The sequence below is a fragment of the Platalea leucorodia genome, assembly GCF_965183815.1.
Source record: "Platalea leucorodia genome assembly, chromosome: 5".
NCBI lineage: Eukaryota > Metazoa > Chordata > Aves > Pelecaniformes > Threskiornithidae > Platalea > Platalea leucorodia.
Window position 1 is genome coordinate 40,600,501 of NC_138827.1, and position 20,857 is coordinate 40,621,357.

The window sequence follows — 20,857 nt, forward strand, 5'->3', positions numbered from 1 at the left end:
TATTCTATATGAAGCTTATATTTTCTTGATTTCCAGCTATACTGTTTTGTTTCACACTTTTTTGAGGGAGGAGGAACAAGATGCCTTTGTTTTAGTCAAGTTAATTATAGATTGCTATTGGTGTTTTGACATTTCACTCATTATCCTCTGGAACTCTTTCCCTATCAAAGGAAGAGGCCGTATTTTTCCTGAAGACTAACTAAGTTTAATTTCATATTTCTGTCATAGACAGTTGTTTTTAACCTTGTCAAAGGACCACACTGTGAGTCAGTTTAAACTTACATAAATTTAGCATCTGATGCTTGTTCTGCTCTTTTGATATTGTAAATTAATGACAATGCAGCATGGACTAGACAGGATTGGGTGCTTGAAGCGCTCTGCCACTGACTTATTATGTGGCTTTAATAAATGTAACACTAATTCATAACACAAATTTAGGCCACATTGGTCTCTTCTCTATGTAGTGATATATGATTAAATTGTTGGCTGTTTTGGATTTTTTCCATTGCATTCTGGTATCTTTAGAGAGACCAAATACAGTCTGAATATCTTATGAGATCCGTTAACCATGTTGAAAAGCAGTCCGTTATTATAACTCTCTCAGTGTGTGTTGTGGTAAGCTTTATCAGATAGAAGCTTTTATCCTGCTTTGTTTGAGTAGACCTTGTTCTAAACAGTACAAAAGAAGTCACAGCAGAAATGGCAGAAATAAAAGCCTGTTGCTGATGATAAATAAATTGAGTCTTCACATTTACTAAATTTTCCTGGTATAATTCCAGGAAAAATTCAAATTAAGCAGAAATGGAACCACTTTTTTGTTCTAAGTTATGTTAGATATTTTCATATACTCAACTGAAAACTTAATCTTGCTTATGGAGCCCTAGCATCCCAGATTATGTAAAAACATTGAAGCTTAAAAGACAAAATCCATCTGCCTTTGGGGGCATTTTTTTCTGTGTTTCTACTATTGCTTTTAAGTAGTTCTTCCTGTTCGGATATGTTTACAATGATTGCTATCAGTGGTTTTATTTACATTTGGTAGAGTAAGGAAAACTTTATACATATATTTAAAAATCTAGTGGAAGTATATCTAATCCATGTGTTTTAAATCAGGTTCATTTCATGGCAGTATTTCTGTAAATTGTTTCTTGGTCAAATTTATCTTAGTGGTTTCAGGAATTTGTCAGTTAAAAGTGCACAGAACACACTCTAGATGTGGAAATCAGTATTTTTAGTTATTAAACTAGTAATTTTAAAATGTGTGAAGTATCACTTAATGTATTTAAAGCAGTTGCAATTATTTGAATTCATGTTCATGCAAGTGATTAATTGCAAAGGAAGACCGAACATAATATTGCCCATGGTTTTGCAAGTACTTGTGTGCAGCCTGCGAGTAAAATACAACTTTGTGTTAGGCTTTCTTCTGCCAGTGAAGCCAGACTCACAGGGTGGTTTCCTCAGAACTTGCAGATGTACGTTTTCTTCTAAGGCTGACTTCTACGTTACTCTTAAAAATGAGATGGCTAGCATTAGTCTATGCATTCCCCCATATGTCATATTGGTTCCTGGTACGCAGTAATTAAAGCCTTAACTGACTATGTAGAGCTTTAACTATTTTGTTTTTCCAGTCTGTTTTATGGCTCAGCTGTACACAAAGTCTTAAGTTGCTTATCATTTTTACACTGATTTTCAGCTGAATCCACATAGTCTTGATTTTAATTGAATAAGACTGAAGAGGAAAAAAATTACACGGGAAATGCCAGATGGACTGTTGCAAGGCTGCTCAGTCTGGAAATCTAATGCCCTTTTGAAATGCAGGCATAAGCTGTGGGACTTGGTCATTTACAGATATGAAGGATGCATAAGCCTTTCTGTAGGAGTCTCTTATTAACAATACAAGAAACATTTGTGACTCTAGTTTCAGTAGTTTGTAAGTAAATATCCGGGAATTCTTTATGCAGCTTTCTTGCACTGTTCTAGCCCAGGTAGCCTGAAAACATTACATGAATGCTCCATTTTAGACTACTGGGAAGGTTTTGATACAGACGCTCTTTCCCTCTAGTTATTGCCACCATCTTTGTGTAGTCATTGTATGACAGTATCCAATCAGTTCTTTTCTGTGGAATTTACAGATACCTATATCTATAATGGAAAAGTTCTGAGCCTCTATATATGTCAGCCTAACTTCTGGGTTCACATGAAGCTTAAATGCATGGTAATGATGATACCCATATGTCTTGAAAGGGATCGGGACTTCTGCCAAGGGTTTGGGTTCAATGGAGAGAGGATGTGGTATTACTGTCAGGTAGTGCCTGAAACTAGATATGATAGATCCTAACAAAGGATAATAAAGACCGGTGCATTGATAAGTTACAGGGAAGCATCAGCATTGTGTACATACACCTTTTCTGATGGTCTAGGACTTCTCATAACACTTTGCCTTTTTTTCTATACATAATACAGACTAGCTAACATAGACTATCCAGAACTTGTTTTTGAGGTGGTGAGAATAACATGGTAGAAAATGTGGAGGTGGTAGAGATCAGATAAGAAGGAGGAGAAGATGTAAATAAGTTAATTAATTTGTAGCTTCACAGAAGAGCGGGCTTTTTCATATGACTGTCCACTTTACAGTCATTACACTTCTTGAAGTCTGATGTTTGATTAGCATTTTATTTTTATCTACTGTGACTCTGTATCTGCAAAGAAGTTTGAAGAAAGTTGGTCATGAGGATGTTTTTTGTTTGTTATATCTGCCTGTGCATGTTCGTGTGTAATTAATTTGCCACACATACCTCCTTAGCATCACAAAAGAGATAGCTCTTCCCTTTTGCTTATTCAAAACACTCCCTGTTTGTCACTCCTGGCTCTTGCTTGCATCAAAACTAGGCTGCAAACATCAGGGCCCATAAGCTTCCTTGCACGTCCCATTCAAGGAGACAGATCAGGAAATCTACAAGATTTTAGACTAAATTCTAAGTTTTTCATTAATTGAGATTAATTTGGGATTCTAACACGGACTCTTCTTGAAGGGAGGTGAGAGATGGGCAGTGCAGCCATATGTATTGTTGAAGTGTTGGTTTAGAAAGTCTGGAGAAGGTTTGTTGCAAAGTGACCATTCTCATGGAAAGAAAGAAGGGAAGTGAATCATTCCCTGTCTCATCCAGTTAAGTCATGTTTACCAATATCAAGGAACTAATTACATATACTCAGTCCTTTGCATCTTCTCTGGAGAAGAACATGAAGGTTCTTGAGCACAGGCTCAATCTTGGTGATGATGTTCTGAAGTGTGTTGGGAGCACTTACAAGTTTGGTTATGATGCTGCTGCTGCCGCCGCAGCTGGGAGCTCTAACGAAGGGCTCTAACTATTTAAAGAGTTTCTGCTGAAGTTGTGGGAACACATCTGTCTATGCTCTGTGTCTAGCTGTGACTTTCAGGAGAGCTACACCTAAAGAAGCGCTCAGCCCACAACCTACATAGCTCATGAAGCCAGGTTTTGAAGCCATGGAAAAATGTTCCTGTCCCAAGCTGTAGTTAAAAGAACTTCTGTGGCCAATCTTAAGAGATGGAGTGAGCTCCAGGCTCTCCTGGTAATGATTTTCCTCACCTAATGGCAGAATTCTGGTTTTCTGAGTCCTTCTATATCCCTGTAAGCTACCCTCTCACTCAGGGAAGCACTTAGTTTTAGACACTAAGAAAGCCTTAAAATTTAGTGAACAGATTGTAATAATACAGGAAATCTCTTCCACTGCTTCATTCCAATAGGATTAAAAAATAATAGCTAAGTAATAGCATTTTACTGCTTTCTAGCTGAGGCAGACTTTGTACTGGAGGTGGCTGTAAGCACAGTTATGTTCCTTTTTTCTCAGAAGATTGCTTTCACAGCTTGTCTTAAGCAGTCCACATTTTATAAATCTGTAGACCTGTCACTTGAAGCTCAATTTGTACTTACAAAAAACATATCTAGATTAGATGCACAACTCATTTAAAAAAAAAAAGTTTATGATCTTTATGCAGAGAAAAAGAGATTTGCTTACCAAACTCCTTAAGGTAGGAATCCACAGAAGACAGTGGAGTAAAGAACAAATGTTACTTGCTGTAATGTGGATGCTTCCCTTTCTTGAGCTGTATTCACAAGTTTGGTGAACATCCTAGAGGAACTGAGGTTGTGCGTGTGCTACTAAGAGCTTTGCCTGCTGAATGTTTGGCACCAAAAGGGAAGGGCCAGAAGGTGTGAAACTGCTCTGAAAAGAATTTCTCCTCTAAGGTTCCTTGGCTCCAAGGAACTGGCAAATAATTCCTTTCATGTCTCCTTCTACCCTGTTTATCCCTATAAGCATCCATCCTCTTATGAATATGAAAAGCACCAGCTGAGCAAGATATTTTTGTCATCCTTAACAAAGTTTTAACACTGACAGAAGAACAAAAATGGAGACACAGAGTGTCAGTTAAAGTGCTAAGAGACACTGCCAGGGATGTTTCCCTTTATCCTGTGTTTCCAGAGAAGCCAGCTCAGGGTACTTGCTGGGTTTCAGTTCTAGTCTCTAGCAAGGCTCTTGGGGCAGTCTCCACCCCAAGGCACGGGATAATTCTGGTTAGGGTAGTTAGTAGATGCCTTATATCTGGCTGGAAAAGGACTCCATTTTCATGACTAGGACCTTTCTTAACCAAATCTCGTGAAGTCTTACTGATGGGCCAAGAATAAGGTGACCTGATAGATGTTATTTAATATGTGTACGTCCTTTGCAAATTACCTTGCTACAAAGGCTGTAACTGTGTATTTTTGGTATGTTTACAGGGGTGACCCTTCAATTGTGAAACTGAATATTGCTATTACCACAGGCTACCTCATTTCTGGTAAATATGCAACATGTATATAACACACACAACCTGTTTATTTATATTGAGTCACTATGCTGGAGATGTGATATGTGTATACAATACAGTTTCTACTGTGGCTTTTAAAATTGCTGATGGAGTTGTGGGTTGTGGTGAAATCAAAGGATCTTGCCAGCGGATGTGAAAGATGGAATAACATCTCAGGCACTGACGAAGTGCCACTGCGTGGCTTTATGATGGTTTGATACACAACCACCAACTCCAGCTCAGTTTTGTCCTTCAGCCAATTGAGAAGGTGTTAAAGCAGTGCCCTTCGCTCCCTTCAGGGTGTCTACAACTCGTAGCTCTTTTATCACATATTTCTTCCTGTGACCTCAGAATGCTGGCAGAAGAAACTTAGTAACCCTCAATACAAACTGAGGCAAATGATGCCATAAGATCCTGCCCGCCCCCATTTAGTCTTACTTTAAGCCAAAATTTAGTCATGTATAAAACATGGAAATTTTCAATTATTTTCTTGGTATGGCATTTACCCCTACATATATTTTGTGTTCTTAATTATTTACTGTCAACAAAAATTGGCATGGGGATTTTGCTACAAAATGCTTTGGAGCTTTCTTTTATCGTGTGGGGGGATAATGCTGACTTATCAAAGCAAAAACTTGTGACTTGGACTGTTTTCAGGGAAAACTTCTCATGTTAGGATGGAGTCTCTGGTCAGAGACTGGGCCATGGACTTGATTCTCTCTCAGACTAGATTTCTTACCCCAATAGAACTGATAACGTGGTGATCAGCACACCCAGTTAAACTGTGGGTTAATACAAGTCTCCGTTTTTTCCATAAGAAGAATGTCAGCTCCCATGTTTAAATTCATTGGTATCTATTTTTGAATAATTATGCGTTAGACTTTCATTATGAATTAATGAATGCCTTTGAACAGAGACCTGAACCTGGCCACTCATTCTCTCTCACTTCCTTATATAGTTAATGTTTAATTATTAATAGGAAGTGGAGCAGCTATGTCAGATGATATAGAGTCCTGCCTGAGGATAGCTAATATAAAAGAGATCAAGGCACTCACTGGAGATATGAAAGGCACATGGGTAAAGTCTTTGATTTGGAACCTTGGTCACTAGTATTCCAGTCCAAATTACTCATTTGGAGAAAGTAGGGGCAGAAATTGCTTGTTCCAGTATAGAAAGAAAATAGTCTGAAATCTCAGACCGTCATGGGACAAGAAAGAACTTTTCTGTCAAAGCTTTCCGTACAACATTAGCTCTGGTCCACTCTATCACTTTTGCAGTAATTGGAAAATTGTAATTAAATAAAGCAAACACGCTTCTCATTGCAAGTGCCTCTTGCAAAATATTTTTGGTAAATGGTTCCCTGTTTGCTAATATGACTACTTTTTGATTCAGAAGTTCCCCATAATAGATCTCTGCATTTATTGTATGTATTTGTATATTGGCTATGCGCCGTGTAGCATTCCCCCCCCTCCGCCCCTTTTTTTTTTTTGGTCACTTGTTCCAAATTTTGGGGTTCATAAGTGTGAAGTCTTCTTGTGAGATTCTGGATCCATTTTTTCCTTCCAAAATATTTCAGCTAAAGCTGTTGCCTCTGTACTTCCATTGATGTGGAAAGTAATAATTTATGGCAACTGTTAGAAGAATACTGTTGCTTAATGCGTTGACTACAGTAAAGTCTTTAGGATAAAGATGTTCTCTTCAGAGATAATTAATTCAGATTGTTTCTACTGATGCCATATGTTGGCATTTATACCTCTAAACTTAGAGAAACACTATTGTGAGGTCAATAGTAGTGTAATAAATTGTTCTTTATAATTATTTCTTTTCTCTTGTAGATTTGTTGCTTATTATTTACTACTGGAAGGCAATTGGTGACAAATTTTTTGTAATGCATCACTTGGCAGCTCTGTATGCTTACTATTTTGTACTGGTGAGTGCTGTGTTTTCCAGTAACATAACAAGCAGATGAGACTGAAGACAGTGCTTTTCTAGATCTCATTTGCTTAATGTTTAAAAAAATTCTTCACTGGTTGGTGTATTAGCTTTGTGAAAGGCATATTTATATTTTCAGTCATCATTACTTTCTAAATGGTTTTATCAGTCATTTGTGGTAACTGCATGCCTTTCCAACGTTATAGTCTTTCAACAAAAACGTGTAACTTGTTTAACTGCTGAAATTAAAACTTTTCTCAGTTTTTGCTGTAGAGAGACTTTGACAGAGGGGCTTTTCACATGGTTTTAGAAAGGGGTTTCAAATAAAACCACAAGTCTGAATATTTAATTGGAAAATTAGAAAGAAATGGTTTCAAGTGGTTATGTTCTGCTTGTGATTGTATTTGCAAGGCCAAAGGTCAGTGATCCCTAACTCTGGTGAATGTACTACAATCAGCTGGTTGTGTTTTTTCTGTTTTTTTTGTTTGTGTTTTTTTTTTTCCCCATTTTATTTATCTATTTTTTAAAATTTGTTATGACACAAACTGATCCTTTGAGACTTCTTGTTTAAGGTTACTTTGGTGGGGAAACAATGGTTGATTAACTGTATATATCTATAAATATCTGTGGTGTACATACATTGAAGGGAAAAGGGGAAGAGAAGGACACTGTTCTAGAAAAAGACGAACTTTGTTACTCTTTGCTGCTGCTGGAATTTCTCAAAGATGCCCATGTGACTTGGTAGAAATCCCATTGACCTCCAGAATAATGCTCCTGAATTTCTTCTGAAAAGCTCATTCAGTAAATAAAGACATCTTATAAAATACAATTTACTTCATTTACCACATTTCTTTCCCTGCCTACTGTGTGAATCCCAGGCTTACAATATTAAAAGCGTCGAGATGCCAGATTACTGTCAGATTTCCCATGTAACGGTTTAAAGGGGATGAAGTACACTGACAAGTAAATACTCTGTTTCAGGTCGAAGATAATTAGACCTACTAATATTATCACAGATGAAAGTGAATTAGAGCTGAATATTAGAGAAATGAAAATAACACTACCAAGGCTAATCCCTGATGCAGAAAATTCATTAGTTGTTTCTGGAGCAAATAGCGTAGTGTTAGTGTGAACTTCTTTTAAAGCAGTTATTATTTGGATCTAGCTCTGCCCTTGGATGTCTGTGTGTCACTCTCATTCTCTTATCTTCAGAGAAAGTTACTCATAAGTATCTTATTTCAAAAATTGCTCTTGAAGATAGGAGAGAATTTGTTTAAGAACACAGATTTTCTGTTTGGTGTAGTGCGAACTGACTGAAGTAGAGGGTATTAGCACGCTCGGTCAGGGAAAGAGGAATGATGGACACACGCTCCACAGGTTGTTCAGGAGACCTACTGAAATTTTTTGAAAAAATCTTTTTATCTCTACATCTGCAAACTGCTGCTTACCCAGCCATTGTGTAATGGGATACTATTTCCAGCACAACCAAACGATAAGGCAGAGGCTATGCTGTACTTTGTCACTTGGAGGAAAGTGCTCAGTTACAACGTGTATCGGTGTAAACGTACCACACAGTTATCTGGATACCAGCACGGAGAAGATGTGCTCTTCTTCCAGCCCACAGGGCACGGCAGGGACTACGACAGAGCTGGTGGAAAGGGCTTCCCCTGCAGTGGGGAGGAGAGAAGAAAGGGCTTTATGTGCCCTTTCTGCTGCCAAATAAGAATTCATCTTCACTTTGGCAAATTACGTTCCTAAAACAATGCAGGGACATTTTTCTTTAGCTTACAGTGTTTCTGTTTGGGCTTGATTAAACATTGAGAAATCCAAAATATTTATAATTCTCTTAGACAGTAATAGTATCATTATAATTACAACCTATGACTACCTATGCCAGTCTTCTCTAGCTAGCTTTCCATGGCCACTTAACTGTAAGTCTTTTAAAGATTTATTTAAAGTAAGAAACTACTGATTCGAGATACCTGAAGGACAATTGCAGCTTTTGTAGTAAACCTCATTTTGAAATTATAAGGAAGTTGGCCACAGCTAGCAAACTCACTTATTATCAGTTTTAATAAAGAAGTTGAGACGTTGTATCATTCCGTGTATACTTGAAGACTTTAATCAAGATTTCACATCTACGTTGTTGATTTTTGTATGTCTATTTTGTTTTGCTAACCAGAGCAAAGGTCTGTTGGCTTACTTTGGAAACTTCCGTCTGCTTGCAGAGTTCTCCACTCCTTTTGTCAATCAGCGGTAAGTGGTTAGGGAATTTTTGCATAGTTCTAAATTTTAATCTGTATTATTATTTCTGTCACTTAGGAAGTTTTTTTTTGTTGTTGAATGTCTACTGAAAAGGAATTTATATATATTGAACTAAAGATTACTATGTAGAAACTTTTTTGCTATGAAAACTTTTTGCTGCTATAGCTGCAACAATGTAACTAATGTATTCACCGCTGATTTCCATTTTAGAGTAGACCAGCCTTCATACGAAATGCCAAATTTTTATGAAACTACTGAACAAAAAAATTAACAAATATAATATTGTTTATTAACCTTTGTATATTCATTTAATTATTATAATAAAGCCATTATTTTCAATCGGGATTTTTTTTCTTAGTATCATGGACCAGGAAAAGAAGGAAGATGACATTGTCATCAGAATCCTGGAATTGAATTGCATTGCCCTAGATAATTTGAAGTTTATTTTGCAATATTGCACATATATAGATCAATATTAATATATGCATATGAATACATAGAATAATATAAAAGTATATTCTTTATTTGCTTTCAAAAATAGTTCTGGAAATTTATTTTGAGCACTTAGATTAGAAAAATAGTAAAGCACCTAAATATATCTGGAATGGTTAATCTTCACACTTGTGATCAGAGAAGAACGTGGCAGAAGGCTCTGTTGCAGAGCTCCGTGTCAGCCCAAGCCAGCCATGGCTTCTGGTTATAGCGTTGCTACTAGAATTGCTGCTATGAGTATCAGAAAAAGAGCGTGATAACGCCACGCACCGCAGGTAGGGGAAAGCGGTCAATGGAATTTCCCGGTGCTCTGGGGAGGGTGGCCTCTCTCCTCCCTCCGTAGCCACCATTACCCAGCTGGGGACAGGGATTTCCCCCAGGAAGACTTCACTTCAGGAGAGAGGCTTTGGTATAGGGCCGTGCTGCAGTCCTCTCCTCTTTCTCTGTTTTTTTTGCAATGTAGGATCAGATTTTTCAGTGTATCAGATGCCTGTTCCTCACCCATACTTTTTGGGGTGTGTTTCTGCTTTACTGATCCTACATGTGTGGCATCTGTTTTTTTTTTTTTTTTTTTCCAGGTGTCTGGTAGAGAAAAAATAATGTTTGTAAGGAAAACAGGAACTGTAATCCTCCTGCAAACAGGGTATCTGAGTATTACCCATTACTGCATTGTGACTGTAAACTCTGAAGTATTTTACGAGACTGTAGCATTCCTCGGATCTCTAAGAATAAAAAAGATTGTGCTGAGATCCTTTTCGAACATTAGCTTGGCAAATTCAACTTACAGGAGGGCAGGGTGGGATAATGGAGCTCTCCAGAGGTTGCTTTCATTTGCCCAAGCGCAGCTGAGTAGGAGATTATAGTCTAATGTAGTCTGTACTCCATGTGCACAGAGAAACTGAGGAGTCAACAAACACTTTTTAAACTTATTTTAGTAATATGAGGAAAAGGAGAGTAAGACAATGAAAAAAGGTGGTATTATATTCTAGGTTTCTGTATTGAAATTCATGTCCTAGTGAATGGCTGTTCTCCCAACTGACTTCTACTGAGATAGGAATTCATCCTGGGTTTAAGTGGTACCTATACTGATGCTTACCTTTCAGACTGTGGCATTAGAAAGTATCATGATACATCTGGCTATTAAAAGTAATATATCATAGACTTTTAAAATGCCTATGGTGAGATCATGTATCTTTGAATACCCACATTTACTGCTTTCTCAGAAAAACTGAAATCTCCATAGGAGATGATGAAGTCCCTTGCACTAAGGAATGTCATCTCATTAGTGCATGAATGTTTGGGTTTTTTTTTCTTTTTTCTATTAAATTTGAAAAGAACCAGACCCTTAAGATAGTAAGTAGTGGATAATGACTTACATTATGTTTCTTGTTTGCATTCTTAGTATTACCAAAAGAGCTATTATTAAAATATAAAATGATATTCTAATCTCAGAACTGTAGTATTTTCTTCGTATTTCCTGTGTGTGGTGTTAGGGATATCTAATTAGAGGTTGTCTCCATGCCAAGCATGTATATCTTTTAATGTCAGTATCAGCATTTATGTAATTAATAATGAACTGTGGTGGGTAAAATTGTAATGATAACTATGATTTACTGCCTTTTTTTCTTTTTTTTTTTTTTTTTAATTTCCTGGGAGAGGGAAGTTGCTAAGTCCACTTACCCTTTTTTAGAACAGTTACCTATACTGGCACATTGCAGCATATTTTAAAACCCTTTTTTATATTACTTTTGGAATCTTCATTGTATACACTAACAAAAGTACAGGCCCTGATTGTTAGTCTGACCAAATATATCAGGTCTCTCTTTTCATCGTCCCAGTAAGTGTTTCTGTGGTGAGGTATCCCACCTGGAGTGCCTGGATTTTAATTGTCTCCGTTGCACTCTTAATGAATTCCTGGAGTATTTCTGTTAGAGCTGGATGTCTGGCAAATCTTTTTAGTACATCTGTAATTACCTAGGTTGTAATCTGTAGGTAATTAAATTAAAAATTACTTTTAAAACCAGTTCTAGAACTGTTATTTTGTTAAACAGTTTTACCCTCATATCTTCTTGAAAATAAATTGATTATTCCACTTCCTTCCCCATCCCTCATCACGAATACAGTGATTTAAGTAACTTTCCTCCGGTCCTGTCTTTAACCTGCCATTGTTGCACAAATTTTCCTTGCGTTTATTCTGGTTTAAGTGTGAATGATAAAGAATTAGAGTTTGTTGTTCCTTTTCTAGGAATTCAACCCACAGGTTCTGTGTTCTAGGCAATAGATAAGTTATGCCTGTCTACTAAGGAATTGATATGCAAGATTTTTTTTTTAAAGACCCAGTAGTAGTAGTGGGGGAGGGGGCTTTAGATTTATCTTTTTCATTGCATAACATACCTAGCTGTGACATGATCCAGTGCCATTTACAATGTCTGGTTCTGAAGTTCTGGTTTCGGGCTGAACAGAAGCAGTCAGAAAATCCCAAATCTGAGAAACTGGAAATTAGAGCTCTATCTAGATTACCATGTCCAAATACAGTACTAGAATTGCTTTGAGGGAAACAAATAGAATTTTAGTTGCTCATTGGTGCAAACTATAGTAACAAGTAATAAATTTGTATTTATCATTTTAAAAGAGAATTTGAATTATAGTGTATTACACAATAGTCACTGAAAAGCATGTTGGTTGTCAACTGGTTTACAATTCAGATCAGGATTTTCTAAATTTTATTCTGCAATGTACTGGATATCACACACTGCTTAAGTGGGGAAAAAAATGTGGCCGAGCAGAAGAATTTGCAACTAAGCCAAGACACGGTGCAATAATTTAGAAATAAGAAGGGCAGAAGCAATTAATAAATTAAATGATTAATTAAAAAAAAAAGAAATAAAATAATTTTTTAATGAGATGGCTTCAAGTCTGCCTGGTATCTGTGAACACTTCTTTTGCAGGTGGTTTTTTGAAGTACTGGGATATCCCAAATCTTCAAAGGCCAACATCATCAATGGTGTGCTGATGACAGTTGTGTTCTTCGTGGTGAGGATCGCCGTCATGCCTATATATTACAGCCATGTAATTTCTTCATTTGGAACAGAGGCTTTCCAGAGGTTAGGATTTGCAGCCCAGAGTGCCTGGATTATCTCAAGTGTTGTCTTGGATGTTATGAACGTAATGTGGATGGTCAAAATTGCAAAAGGATGCTACAAAGTCATTTGTCTTATCGGACAGGAGGAAGCCAAAACTCATAGAAATGGAAAATCTGACTAGAAATCATATGCATAAAATGAAATTTCTGCTATGAAAATAATTTGGGTTCACTGAAACAGTGCACATTTCTGCCATGGAATGCTCCTCTTAAGGAAACAAGGTATTACCTCTGTACTGATCTTACTCTTTCCCTAGCCACACTGCCTGCACACCCAGGGCCACGCTTTACGGATCCTGTCCGGTGAGGAATAAAAGCAAAGGCTCACACAAATGAGTTCCGCGTGTCTGTTCTAAGCAGTTACAAGCTACTGAAATTAGAAAGGAGCAGACTGGTTACTTGCTTGTTGTCCACCAGTGTGTTTGAAGTGTTTCACTCAGGTTTCTCAGATTAACGTGTTTTATAAATCCAGTGAATACTGACATCTCTTTTTTTAGAAAACAAAAAAAAATCCCCAAACTCCTGATATGGTGCAATTTTCCTGGCACGTTTCTATGTTTTCTTCTAGGAATAGCAATCAAGATTTCATTCTTGACAACTTTTTAATTTTTGCAAGAAAAGCTAAAAATTTAGCTTTAATTTTGTGAAGTCTTTTACTGCTTTTTGTTCTGCCTTATATGAATGCAAACCATTTTGGGAAATTTATGAAATAATTTTATCTAAAATGCTGTATTATAAGACTACAGAATATCTTAAAAATTGTTAAAATTCTCTGATTTTGATGGGAAGGATTCACTTTTGCTGTGTTAGATTACATGCAATAGTACGTCTTCTAAATTGCCCGTGGAATTTTTTTCAGAAGTTAGTAGGTGTGGAAACAGCATAGTTCTTACTGGAGTGCTTTTTCCTTTGCTGCTACTACCTTTGAGAAGTGCTGCAACTCTCCTCAGAGTTTTTTTAACCATTGGCTATTTGGATGCGAAGTTTAGTAGTAAAGAGACAAAATTCTTCTGTATATGTGATGTGTAACTTTTACTGTAATACTTTTTTTTTTTTTTTAATCACAGAAATGACCCATTTGATATGAAGTGTTGAGGTTTTTTCTCACATTTTCCTTGCTAATCACATCGGAAATCTGAGGTGTCGACTAAAAGCATTCTTGAATTAACTGTGCCAAACTTCTGTAAAGCCGTACGGTAATTCTGTCGAATGACGGTTCACTTCTGTAGGCACAACTGGGTTTTTTGGCTTTTTTTTAAACTATTAATTTGTCAATAGGTACTCTGTCCCTTCTTCCACAAACTTAAAGGTTTGGAGGCCATCACAGAGGAATCTTACCATCTAGGAATAGTCTAGAATCTAATTTATAATACAATTTGAGGAAATTCTGGTTTTTGTTTTAGTTTTAAATGATTTTGAGAGCTGTATTTGTGTGTAGTTTGGTTTTGTGTTGCTTACTTTAAACCGTATCTGAATTGGGACTCATTAACTTGTTTTTGTCCTTGGTGGGTTTTTTTTATTTGTTTTTTGACATTACTTGTTATTTGTTATACCTTCTGGTAAGGTGTGCTAAAAGTATCCATTTTCACTCAGTACTTCCCAATTATTATAGCAACCTGTTTAAGCAATTTATTTTTAAGCAAAAAGACAAATTTTTTACCCTGTGTAGCATAATTAGCTTTCCTCTTGTGCTGCTCCCTCTAACGAAGCTGGGTGACGTGAGCTCTCCCCTCTGTAGTCGGAGGTGTGAGTGCCCCAACACCGTGCTCGTGGGTGAGGGACGCAGCGCTCCCTTCTTCCGATGTCTCTGAGACCCCAAGAGGGCTGCGTAGCCTGAAATGCCTTGCAACCCAAGGTGGCTGTGATGAGTTTAGTTCCCCCCTTAAAATGAAGTTTTGTCTGAAGTGTTGTTTGGGCTAGCATAACACGCACTTTTGTAAGCCTAGTTCTGCTGTTTAACTGGGCAGGCGTTTTTCCAAAACCGCTTCCCAATCCGGCCTTGTTAAGGGAGGTCTCAAGGATTGTTAATACTTCTGGTTTTTTTTAGATTCTGTGCTTTTCAATACTTCACAAGCCTGCAGACAAAAGATCTGTTTATGCCTTGGGAAAGTTAGCAATTAATCTGTTTAGCTGTATGATTTGAGTAAGCGCAGTACCTTATTTGAGTACCAGTAATTCCATAGTCTTTGTGAGTTGATCCTGTGCCCTGCTTTGCTGAAAGAAACAGACTCCCTTTTATACTAATTTGCAGAATCAGAACCTGGTATCTTTTAAAATAGTGGTTTCAGTGTATCTAATGCAAAATCCAGGCTACGTACAAAGGCTCTACGTTTGTATCACCTTCATGATTTAAAGGTGTAAATGAAATACTTTCTTCTTGTGCTGTTTAAGTCATTAGATCAGGGAATCATTTTGTGATAGCTTGTTCCTTTCTAAAATAAATTTTAAATTTGCAAATTCAAATATTTTGGAGAATATGTTTGAAAGCAGAAGTCTACTTTTGTTATTTGGGAAGTAGGATAAAAAAACTGATAAGGAAGATGATTTGGTGCAACTCTTAAAGGGGTAACTCATGAAAACTTTTTGAAATTCATCCTTTCTTAGCATTAATCTTTAATATTTAATATTTCAGTATTTTAATTTTGTTTTCAATGGAGAACACTAATTAAAATGGTCTGTTTCCTTCACTTGTGTCTGATGGGGCGGGGGGGGGGAAAGTCAAGCTATAATAAAATTTAAGTTAAAACTAGATGGAAGAAAAAAACCTGCATAATACACATCGGGCAACAATCCAGAGTGGAAGGGCAGTGGGATAATTATTTTAAAACGTGTAATATTTTGGATTGCTGTACAAAATTAGTGTAATTAAAACAATATTTTGCAATGCATTAGGTTTCAATTTTCTAATTTGTTAATGTAATGTATTACAGTTATATCCTGATGCATCTACTATGTGTCAAAAAGACAACTTTCTAATGAACAAAAATTATTAACACTTGTGTATTCGGCAAGGACTGTAGTAAACAGTCTGCAAAGTTGTGATGTACATTAGTATAGGGCACTTTTTACCTGCCATTAAAAGCTTATAATACAGCAAATTAGATAGCTGTGGCACCCATTTTTCAATTGCACTTTATTAATTTAAAAACTGTGGCAAAATATTGATGAAATTTGATGTTGCAAGCTTGTGTCTTTGCTTTTTTAATGCAAAAAAGTAAATGCATGATAAGTAGCATTGTAATAAATGCTACCTTTAGAATGTAGTATTATCTTATTAGTGGCTTAAAACTTCTATTTTTAACAGATGCATTGCCTAGTGTAAAAGCAGACTCTTGGTATGTCACCAGGTGTCTTTGCCATGGACGTATTTAATGGAAGCAGTTAATCTTGTAAAAAACACTCAGATATCTTGATTTTCTTTTCTTTTACATTCTTCAGTACCAGGTGACATAAAATTAGCACGATGATCATGGGAGAGTCTATTTGTACCAGTAAGGCTGTACGTAGGAATGCAAGCTTCCCTTTTTTATGGCTTTACTTTTTCATCAAAAGATGAGTAAATACCACTTTCAGAACTACTACAGGGGAATGGTAGGTCAAGTTTTGCTTTTATAATTGATCTATGGATACAGTACTTGCAGAGAGGAAATGCACTTCAAATACTCATTTTCTCAGCGAGTGTTCCAGTGGATTTCAATGAAGTCGAGAGCCTTACGCTACAGAGATGCTTTATGGGTTATCTGTGCGCATTCTTCAGTGGTAAGAATCACATCTCTGAAGCCTACTCTACCTCTATAAATACATGCTATCTTGAGTGAGCTGAATAATTTAATAACTTAATTGCGTAAAAAATAAAATCTATTGAATAATGAAAAATATCCTATGCACGGGAAAATGAGGGGAGCTGACTTTATATATAAATTTTTAACAATTCCAAATTTTGTATTAAAATTTATTAAAAATTAAATTAATTAGTGTCTGGAAGAGAATTGCTTCCATCTTTCCTTAGAAAATTATGGGAGAAGATTACTCATACTGCAGAACTAATGTTAACCTAAGAGTAAAAGCTTACACAAGTGAGCAAATGCGTTCAAGCAGGTTTAAAGAGGAGAGGTGGAGGAGACTTTGAGAATGCAAGTATAGAGATCCAGATGTCTTCCTACTGCTGTGGTTGGGACAACAGCAGACTGGTACGTAGCAGAAAGGTCTAGGTATTTCTATGTCTCTGTTCACAGTGGAAAATGAAACTTTATTCTTTAAAATGTTCAAGCTGTATAAAGTGGGTTATTAGTTGTTGATTGCTGTATGAAGAGGACTTTTCCTCATGGACTTGTGTGTGTTTTAAGTATATGTACATACAAGCTTTCCGTAAAAGATCGTTTAATAGAGAAGTTTGTAAAATTGTTTTGCGATGCTTCTGCTGAGCCATTCAGAGGAAAATAAAGGGCTGCTTGACAATTACTCCAGCTTAGGATCTGGTGCAGTGTTGGCTGCTGGTGAAAGCCATCAATAAAGCAAACAGAAAGGGACTAGAATTTTCAGATGAAAAAAACGCAAGTGTAGAAGACTTTGAAAAGTATGGGCAGCCCTCTTTCCTATTTTTAATAGCCTGCTGTGCAACATCATTATCTATCTGGTTACGAGCAACTTCACGAGGAAGGATTTGTTCCTGGTGGAGTGTCTCTATCTGTGGAATATCTGTGACAGCTGGAAAAAGAACAGTACTTCATTGCTGAGATCCTGACTGCATTCAAATGGAAATAGTGATCAGTATTTATGAACTGTAACATTCATCCAAACCCGGGTAAAATCTCTTTGTTGGACAGGTGAAGGTCTTGGGATTTTCTGAAAGCAACTTAAAAGTCCTTTTTATGGTAGAGAAGATGAAAGACGTGCTGCTTGGGGTGTTGAGAGAGCTGGGATTAAGCATCAAATTATACTTTTAGGTGGTAACACTTGGTAAGGTTTCCTATCCATTACAAATCTCTACTAGCTACCTCCTTTGACGTTCTTGCTCTATTTATAATAACCAAGCACTTTATAGCTCAGTAAAGAATGGAAGGTAGCTATGAAGAATAAATTGTATTGTTTGGTATAAGAAATATTTTGGCAAAATTTCTTCTGAGATCAGTTTCATTGTGTGATGTCCTGCACTGAGAGGGCATCTGATTATAACGATGTATATACATTTTTAATCTAGTTGTAATGTAAAGGGGAGAGAGTAAATTATGAAGAGTTCAGCATGGCTTGGTATCAACCATATAATGACTCAGTGTGCTATTTATAACTTCCTACTTACTGAAATTGAAAATATAAAAGCAAATAAAATATTCTGTAGTGTATCTTTATTTTTAATCTATGCGTGGGATGTCAAACATTGTACTTGTCTTGTGGACAGGACATGCTTTTATGAGCCTATAAATATTTAAGTATATGAGAATCTGCACCCAAGTGGAACATGTTGCATGTAAATTGTCTTCGAACTTTTTAAATTTCGGTATTTTTAAAAATTTGCTAGGTTTGAAAGCAACATTTAAATATTAATACTAAGCTGTAATACAGAACATAACATTTTGAATGCCGTGCGAGATATGTTGGTTTTGTTTATTGTAACCCTATTCCAGTTTCACAAGAGAAATCCATCATATGATAGGGGGAAAGGAGGAAAAGGGCTAATCATGAGCTCGGCTGTATAATTTGCACACTTAATATGCACACATCCAAATATCCTGGATTTGTTTCTAGCATGCATATACCAAACTGTTTTCTTTAATATCTACAGATACCTATATATGTAAAATAATTTAACACGCAAGCACAGCTAACCTGATATAAAACCAAATTACAAAAACTGTTGGGAACAAATGAGTTACAAGTTAGGCATAAGTAACGGAGCCTGTAATTCAAAAATGTTTATATAATCCTCTTTCTAAAGAAACTTGATAAATAGATCTAACTTATGCGCAGAGCAAGGACGAAAACTGTAAATTCTGCTAGACTGATTTCTGGTAAACCTTGACAATCTGGTTTGCAGTAAGTACTAATACTGTCACAAAATGTCAGGATCGCATTATTAAATTCAAATAGTAATGTGGCCTGATTGTAGTAGCTATTCTTATTACGGCACAATAACTTAAAAATGCAATATAACAATTCTGTGGATTGGTGATAAAAGTAATCAGTCATAGTAAGGCGAATGATTAAGTATTATGGGTTTAAATTTACTTTGTTATAAAAAAAAATCTGAATTATTTGTTTGCATTTCAGTGATACTGTAAAGCATTTCTATATTTTGTTTGAACAGTTTAGGAGCTTGCATAAAATTATATTGGCTGATTATTTTTTTTTCCCGTTGATATATGCAATAATGTCAATAAGCAATAAACTGCATGTTGTATGCAAGGTATCAGTACTTCATAATAAAGGAAAGGAACACAGTTTCTTATTTTGTGACTTTTTTTTCTCAATATGGTAATAGGTTATGTACCTATGATGAATGCATCATGAAAGAAAAATTTTCTTTGGGTTCAGTTCAGAAACAACAGGCTTATATGGTATCTTGAAATTTTGTGCTGTATCTTTTTTTATTTAAAAAAAAAGGTGGGGAGGGAGTACAAGGTCTGAGCCACGCTGTTGTTCGGGTGCCTGGACTTTTAAAGGGTGAGATTCTATGTAGGACATCACTGGGGCCATGAATGTAACTTAAACTATAAATTTTGTTGTGTATTGAAGAAAAATTTATGTTTATATCAGGTAGTGTAATTATATTGCACTGTATTGTAACACCACGTGTTTCAGGACATAAGCTGGACGGTTGTCTGAAGGCTCTAGGGATAAAGAGCTACTGTTGTCAGCGTATTATAAATGTGATGCACTACACAGTCCCTTACTGAATACTAAGATGCGCAATTAAGTTCCTTAATACGGCAGTTCCTAGATTCCACACGTGCAGTGAACGTATGCCTAGGGACCATGAACTGTGCGGTAAAACTCATAGGTTTCTCTGAGCATCCCTGGGGGAAGGTACTGCTGTTTTATATCTTAACCGTTGGCTTCCGAACACAGGAATTGCTTGTGTTTCTTTGAGTTTTCTTTTGTATTAGGCAGTGGTTAAATTACTAGAAGAAAACATGAAGCATTCCAGCGGTTTTTACTTTTTTCCTCTCATCTTTTAAGGGGAATTTAGTTCCATTTGTAAATGATATTCTTAGGGTGCCAGTTTTACCCTGTTAGTGTAGAAAATTACTCATTAACTAGTCGGTCTCTTTGGAAGTGACTGGGAATGTCTGGCAACGTTACGTGGGGTCAGATGCTATATAGGTCAGATTTCCCACTGCTTGAGGAAGGACAATGGGGGCTTGGTGGGAGGCTTTCGTGTTGGCACTGGGCAGCTTTTAACACTGAATGGTGGAAAGGAAGGACTGAGCATGGCTGGGAACAAGAGAGGCCTTTCAGCGAGCCATTCTTAACCTGACAAATTCAACAAATCTTGCTTGAAGTGTGAGAAACCTACCTCTCCCTAAGATGTAGGATGTAGAGAGTATTTTGTACATCCACTTCTTTGTCATGTTCTGGTGCAAAGTTGCTCTTCATTTTCTCCCAATTCTTTTTTTTATTACTCTCTGTGTTCTTGCTGAAACTGTTGTTTTCTGTACTTGTATTGGTGTGATAATTCTGCATCAGAGGCGTTTTTTTAATTATTTAATCTTCACAGTGGATATCTGTCATTTTTTAGATGGTGGACCACCCCTGTGAGTCTCTTCCTATTTTGCTCAGCTTTTCTGGAGTTCACAGTGTAATTTACCTAAGGGTAGCTTGTGTGCTTTGTTGAGATTGGGACCTTGGTGTTCTTTGTAATGCTTTACATTGAGGAAAAAGTATTTGCTACTTGGCTTATCTTATAGAGGGTGAAAACCATTATCTGTACAGTGACTAATAAGTAGTGCAATTGTTGCTTCTGGTGGAGCGTGATGGTGGAAAGCAGGGAGGCAGCAGACTGACATCAACACCATAATGTACTTTGAGAGGAGGGTGTAGAACCAGTTCCCTGTTTGAGAACATCAGAGACAGAAAATGTGTTTTTTCTTGGAGTCGTTCTGCCACTGACTTGGACTATTTGGAAGCAGGGATGTCAGTTGGTCTACAGGAGGCTCTTATTA

The 20,857-nt window shown here is 36.7% G+C and overlaps 1 protein-coding gene across 2 annotated transcripts in view; it reads left to right on the forward strand.

Moving 5' to 3' along the window:
• The window catches only part of LOC309590449 (TLC domain-containing protein 4-B-like), a 39,115-nt gene extending 25,871 nt beyond the window's left edge, over window positions 1-13,244 (forward strand). For both annotated transcript variants that reach the window (XM_082311662.1, XM_082311663.1), the window contains exons 4-7: window positions 4,800-4,858; window positions 6,703-6,797; window positions 8,982-9,055; window positions 12,505-13,244. In XM_082311662.1, the coding sequence (XP_082167788.1) occupies window positions 4,800-4,858; window positions 6,703-6,797; window positions 8,982-9,055; window positions 12,505-12,820 (544 nt within the window). In that variant the 3' untranslated portion in view covers window positions 12,821-13,244. The remainder of the gene's footprint in view (window positions 1-4,799; window positions 4,859-6,702; window positions 6,798-8,981; window positions 9,056-12,504) is intronic.
• The last annotated feature ends 7,613 nt before the right edge of the window (window positions 13,245-20,857 follow it).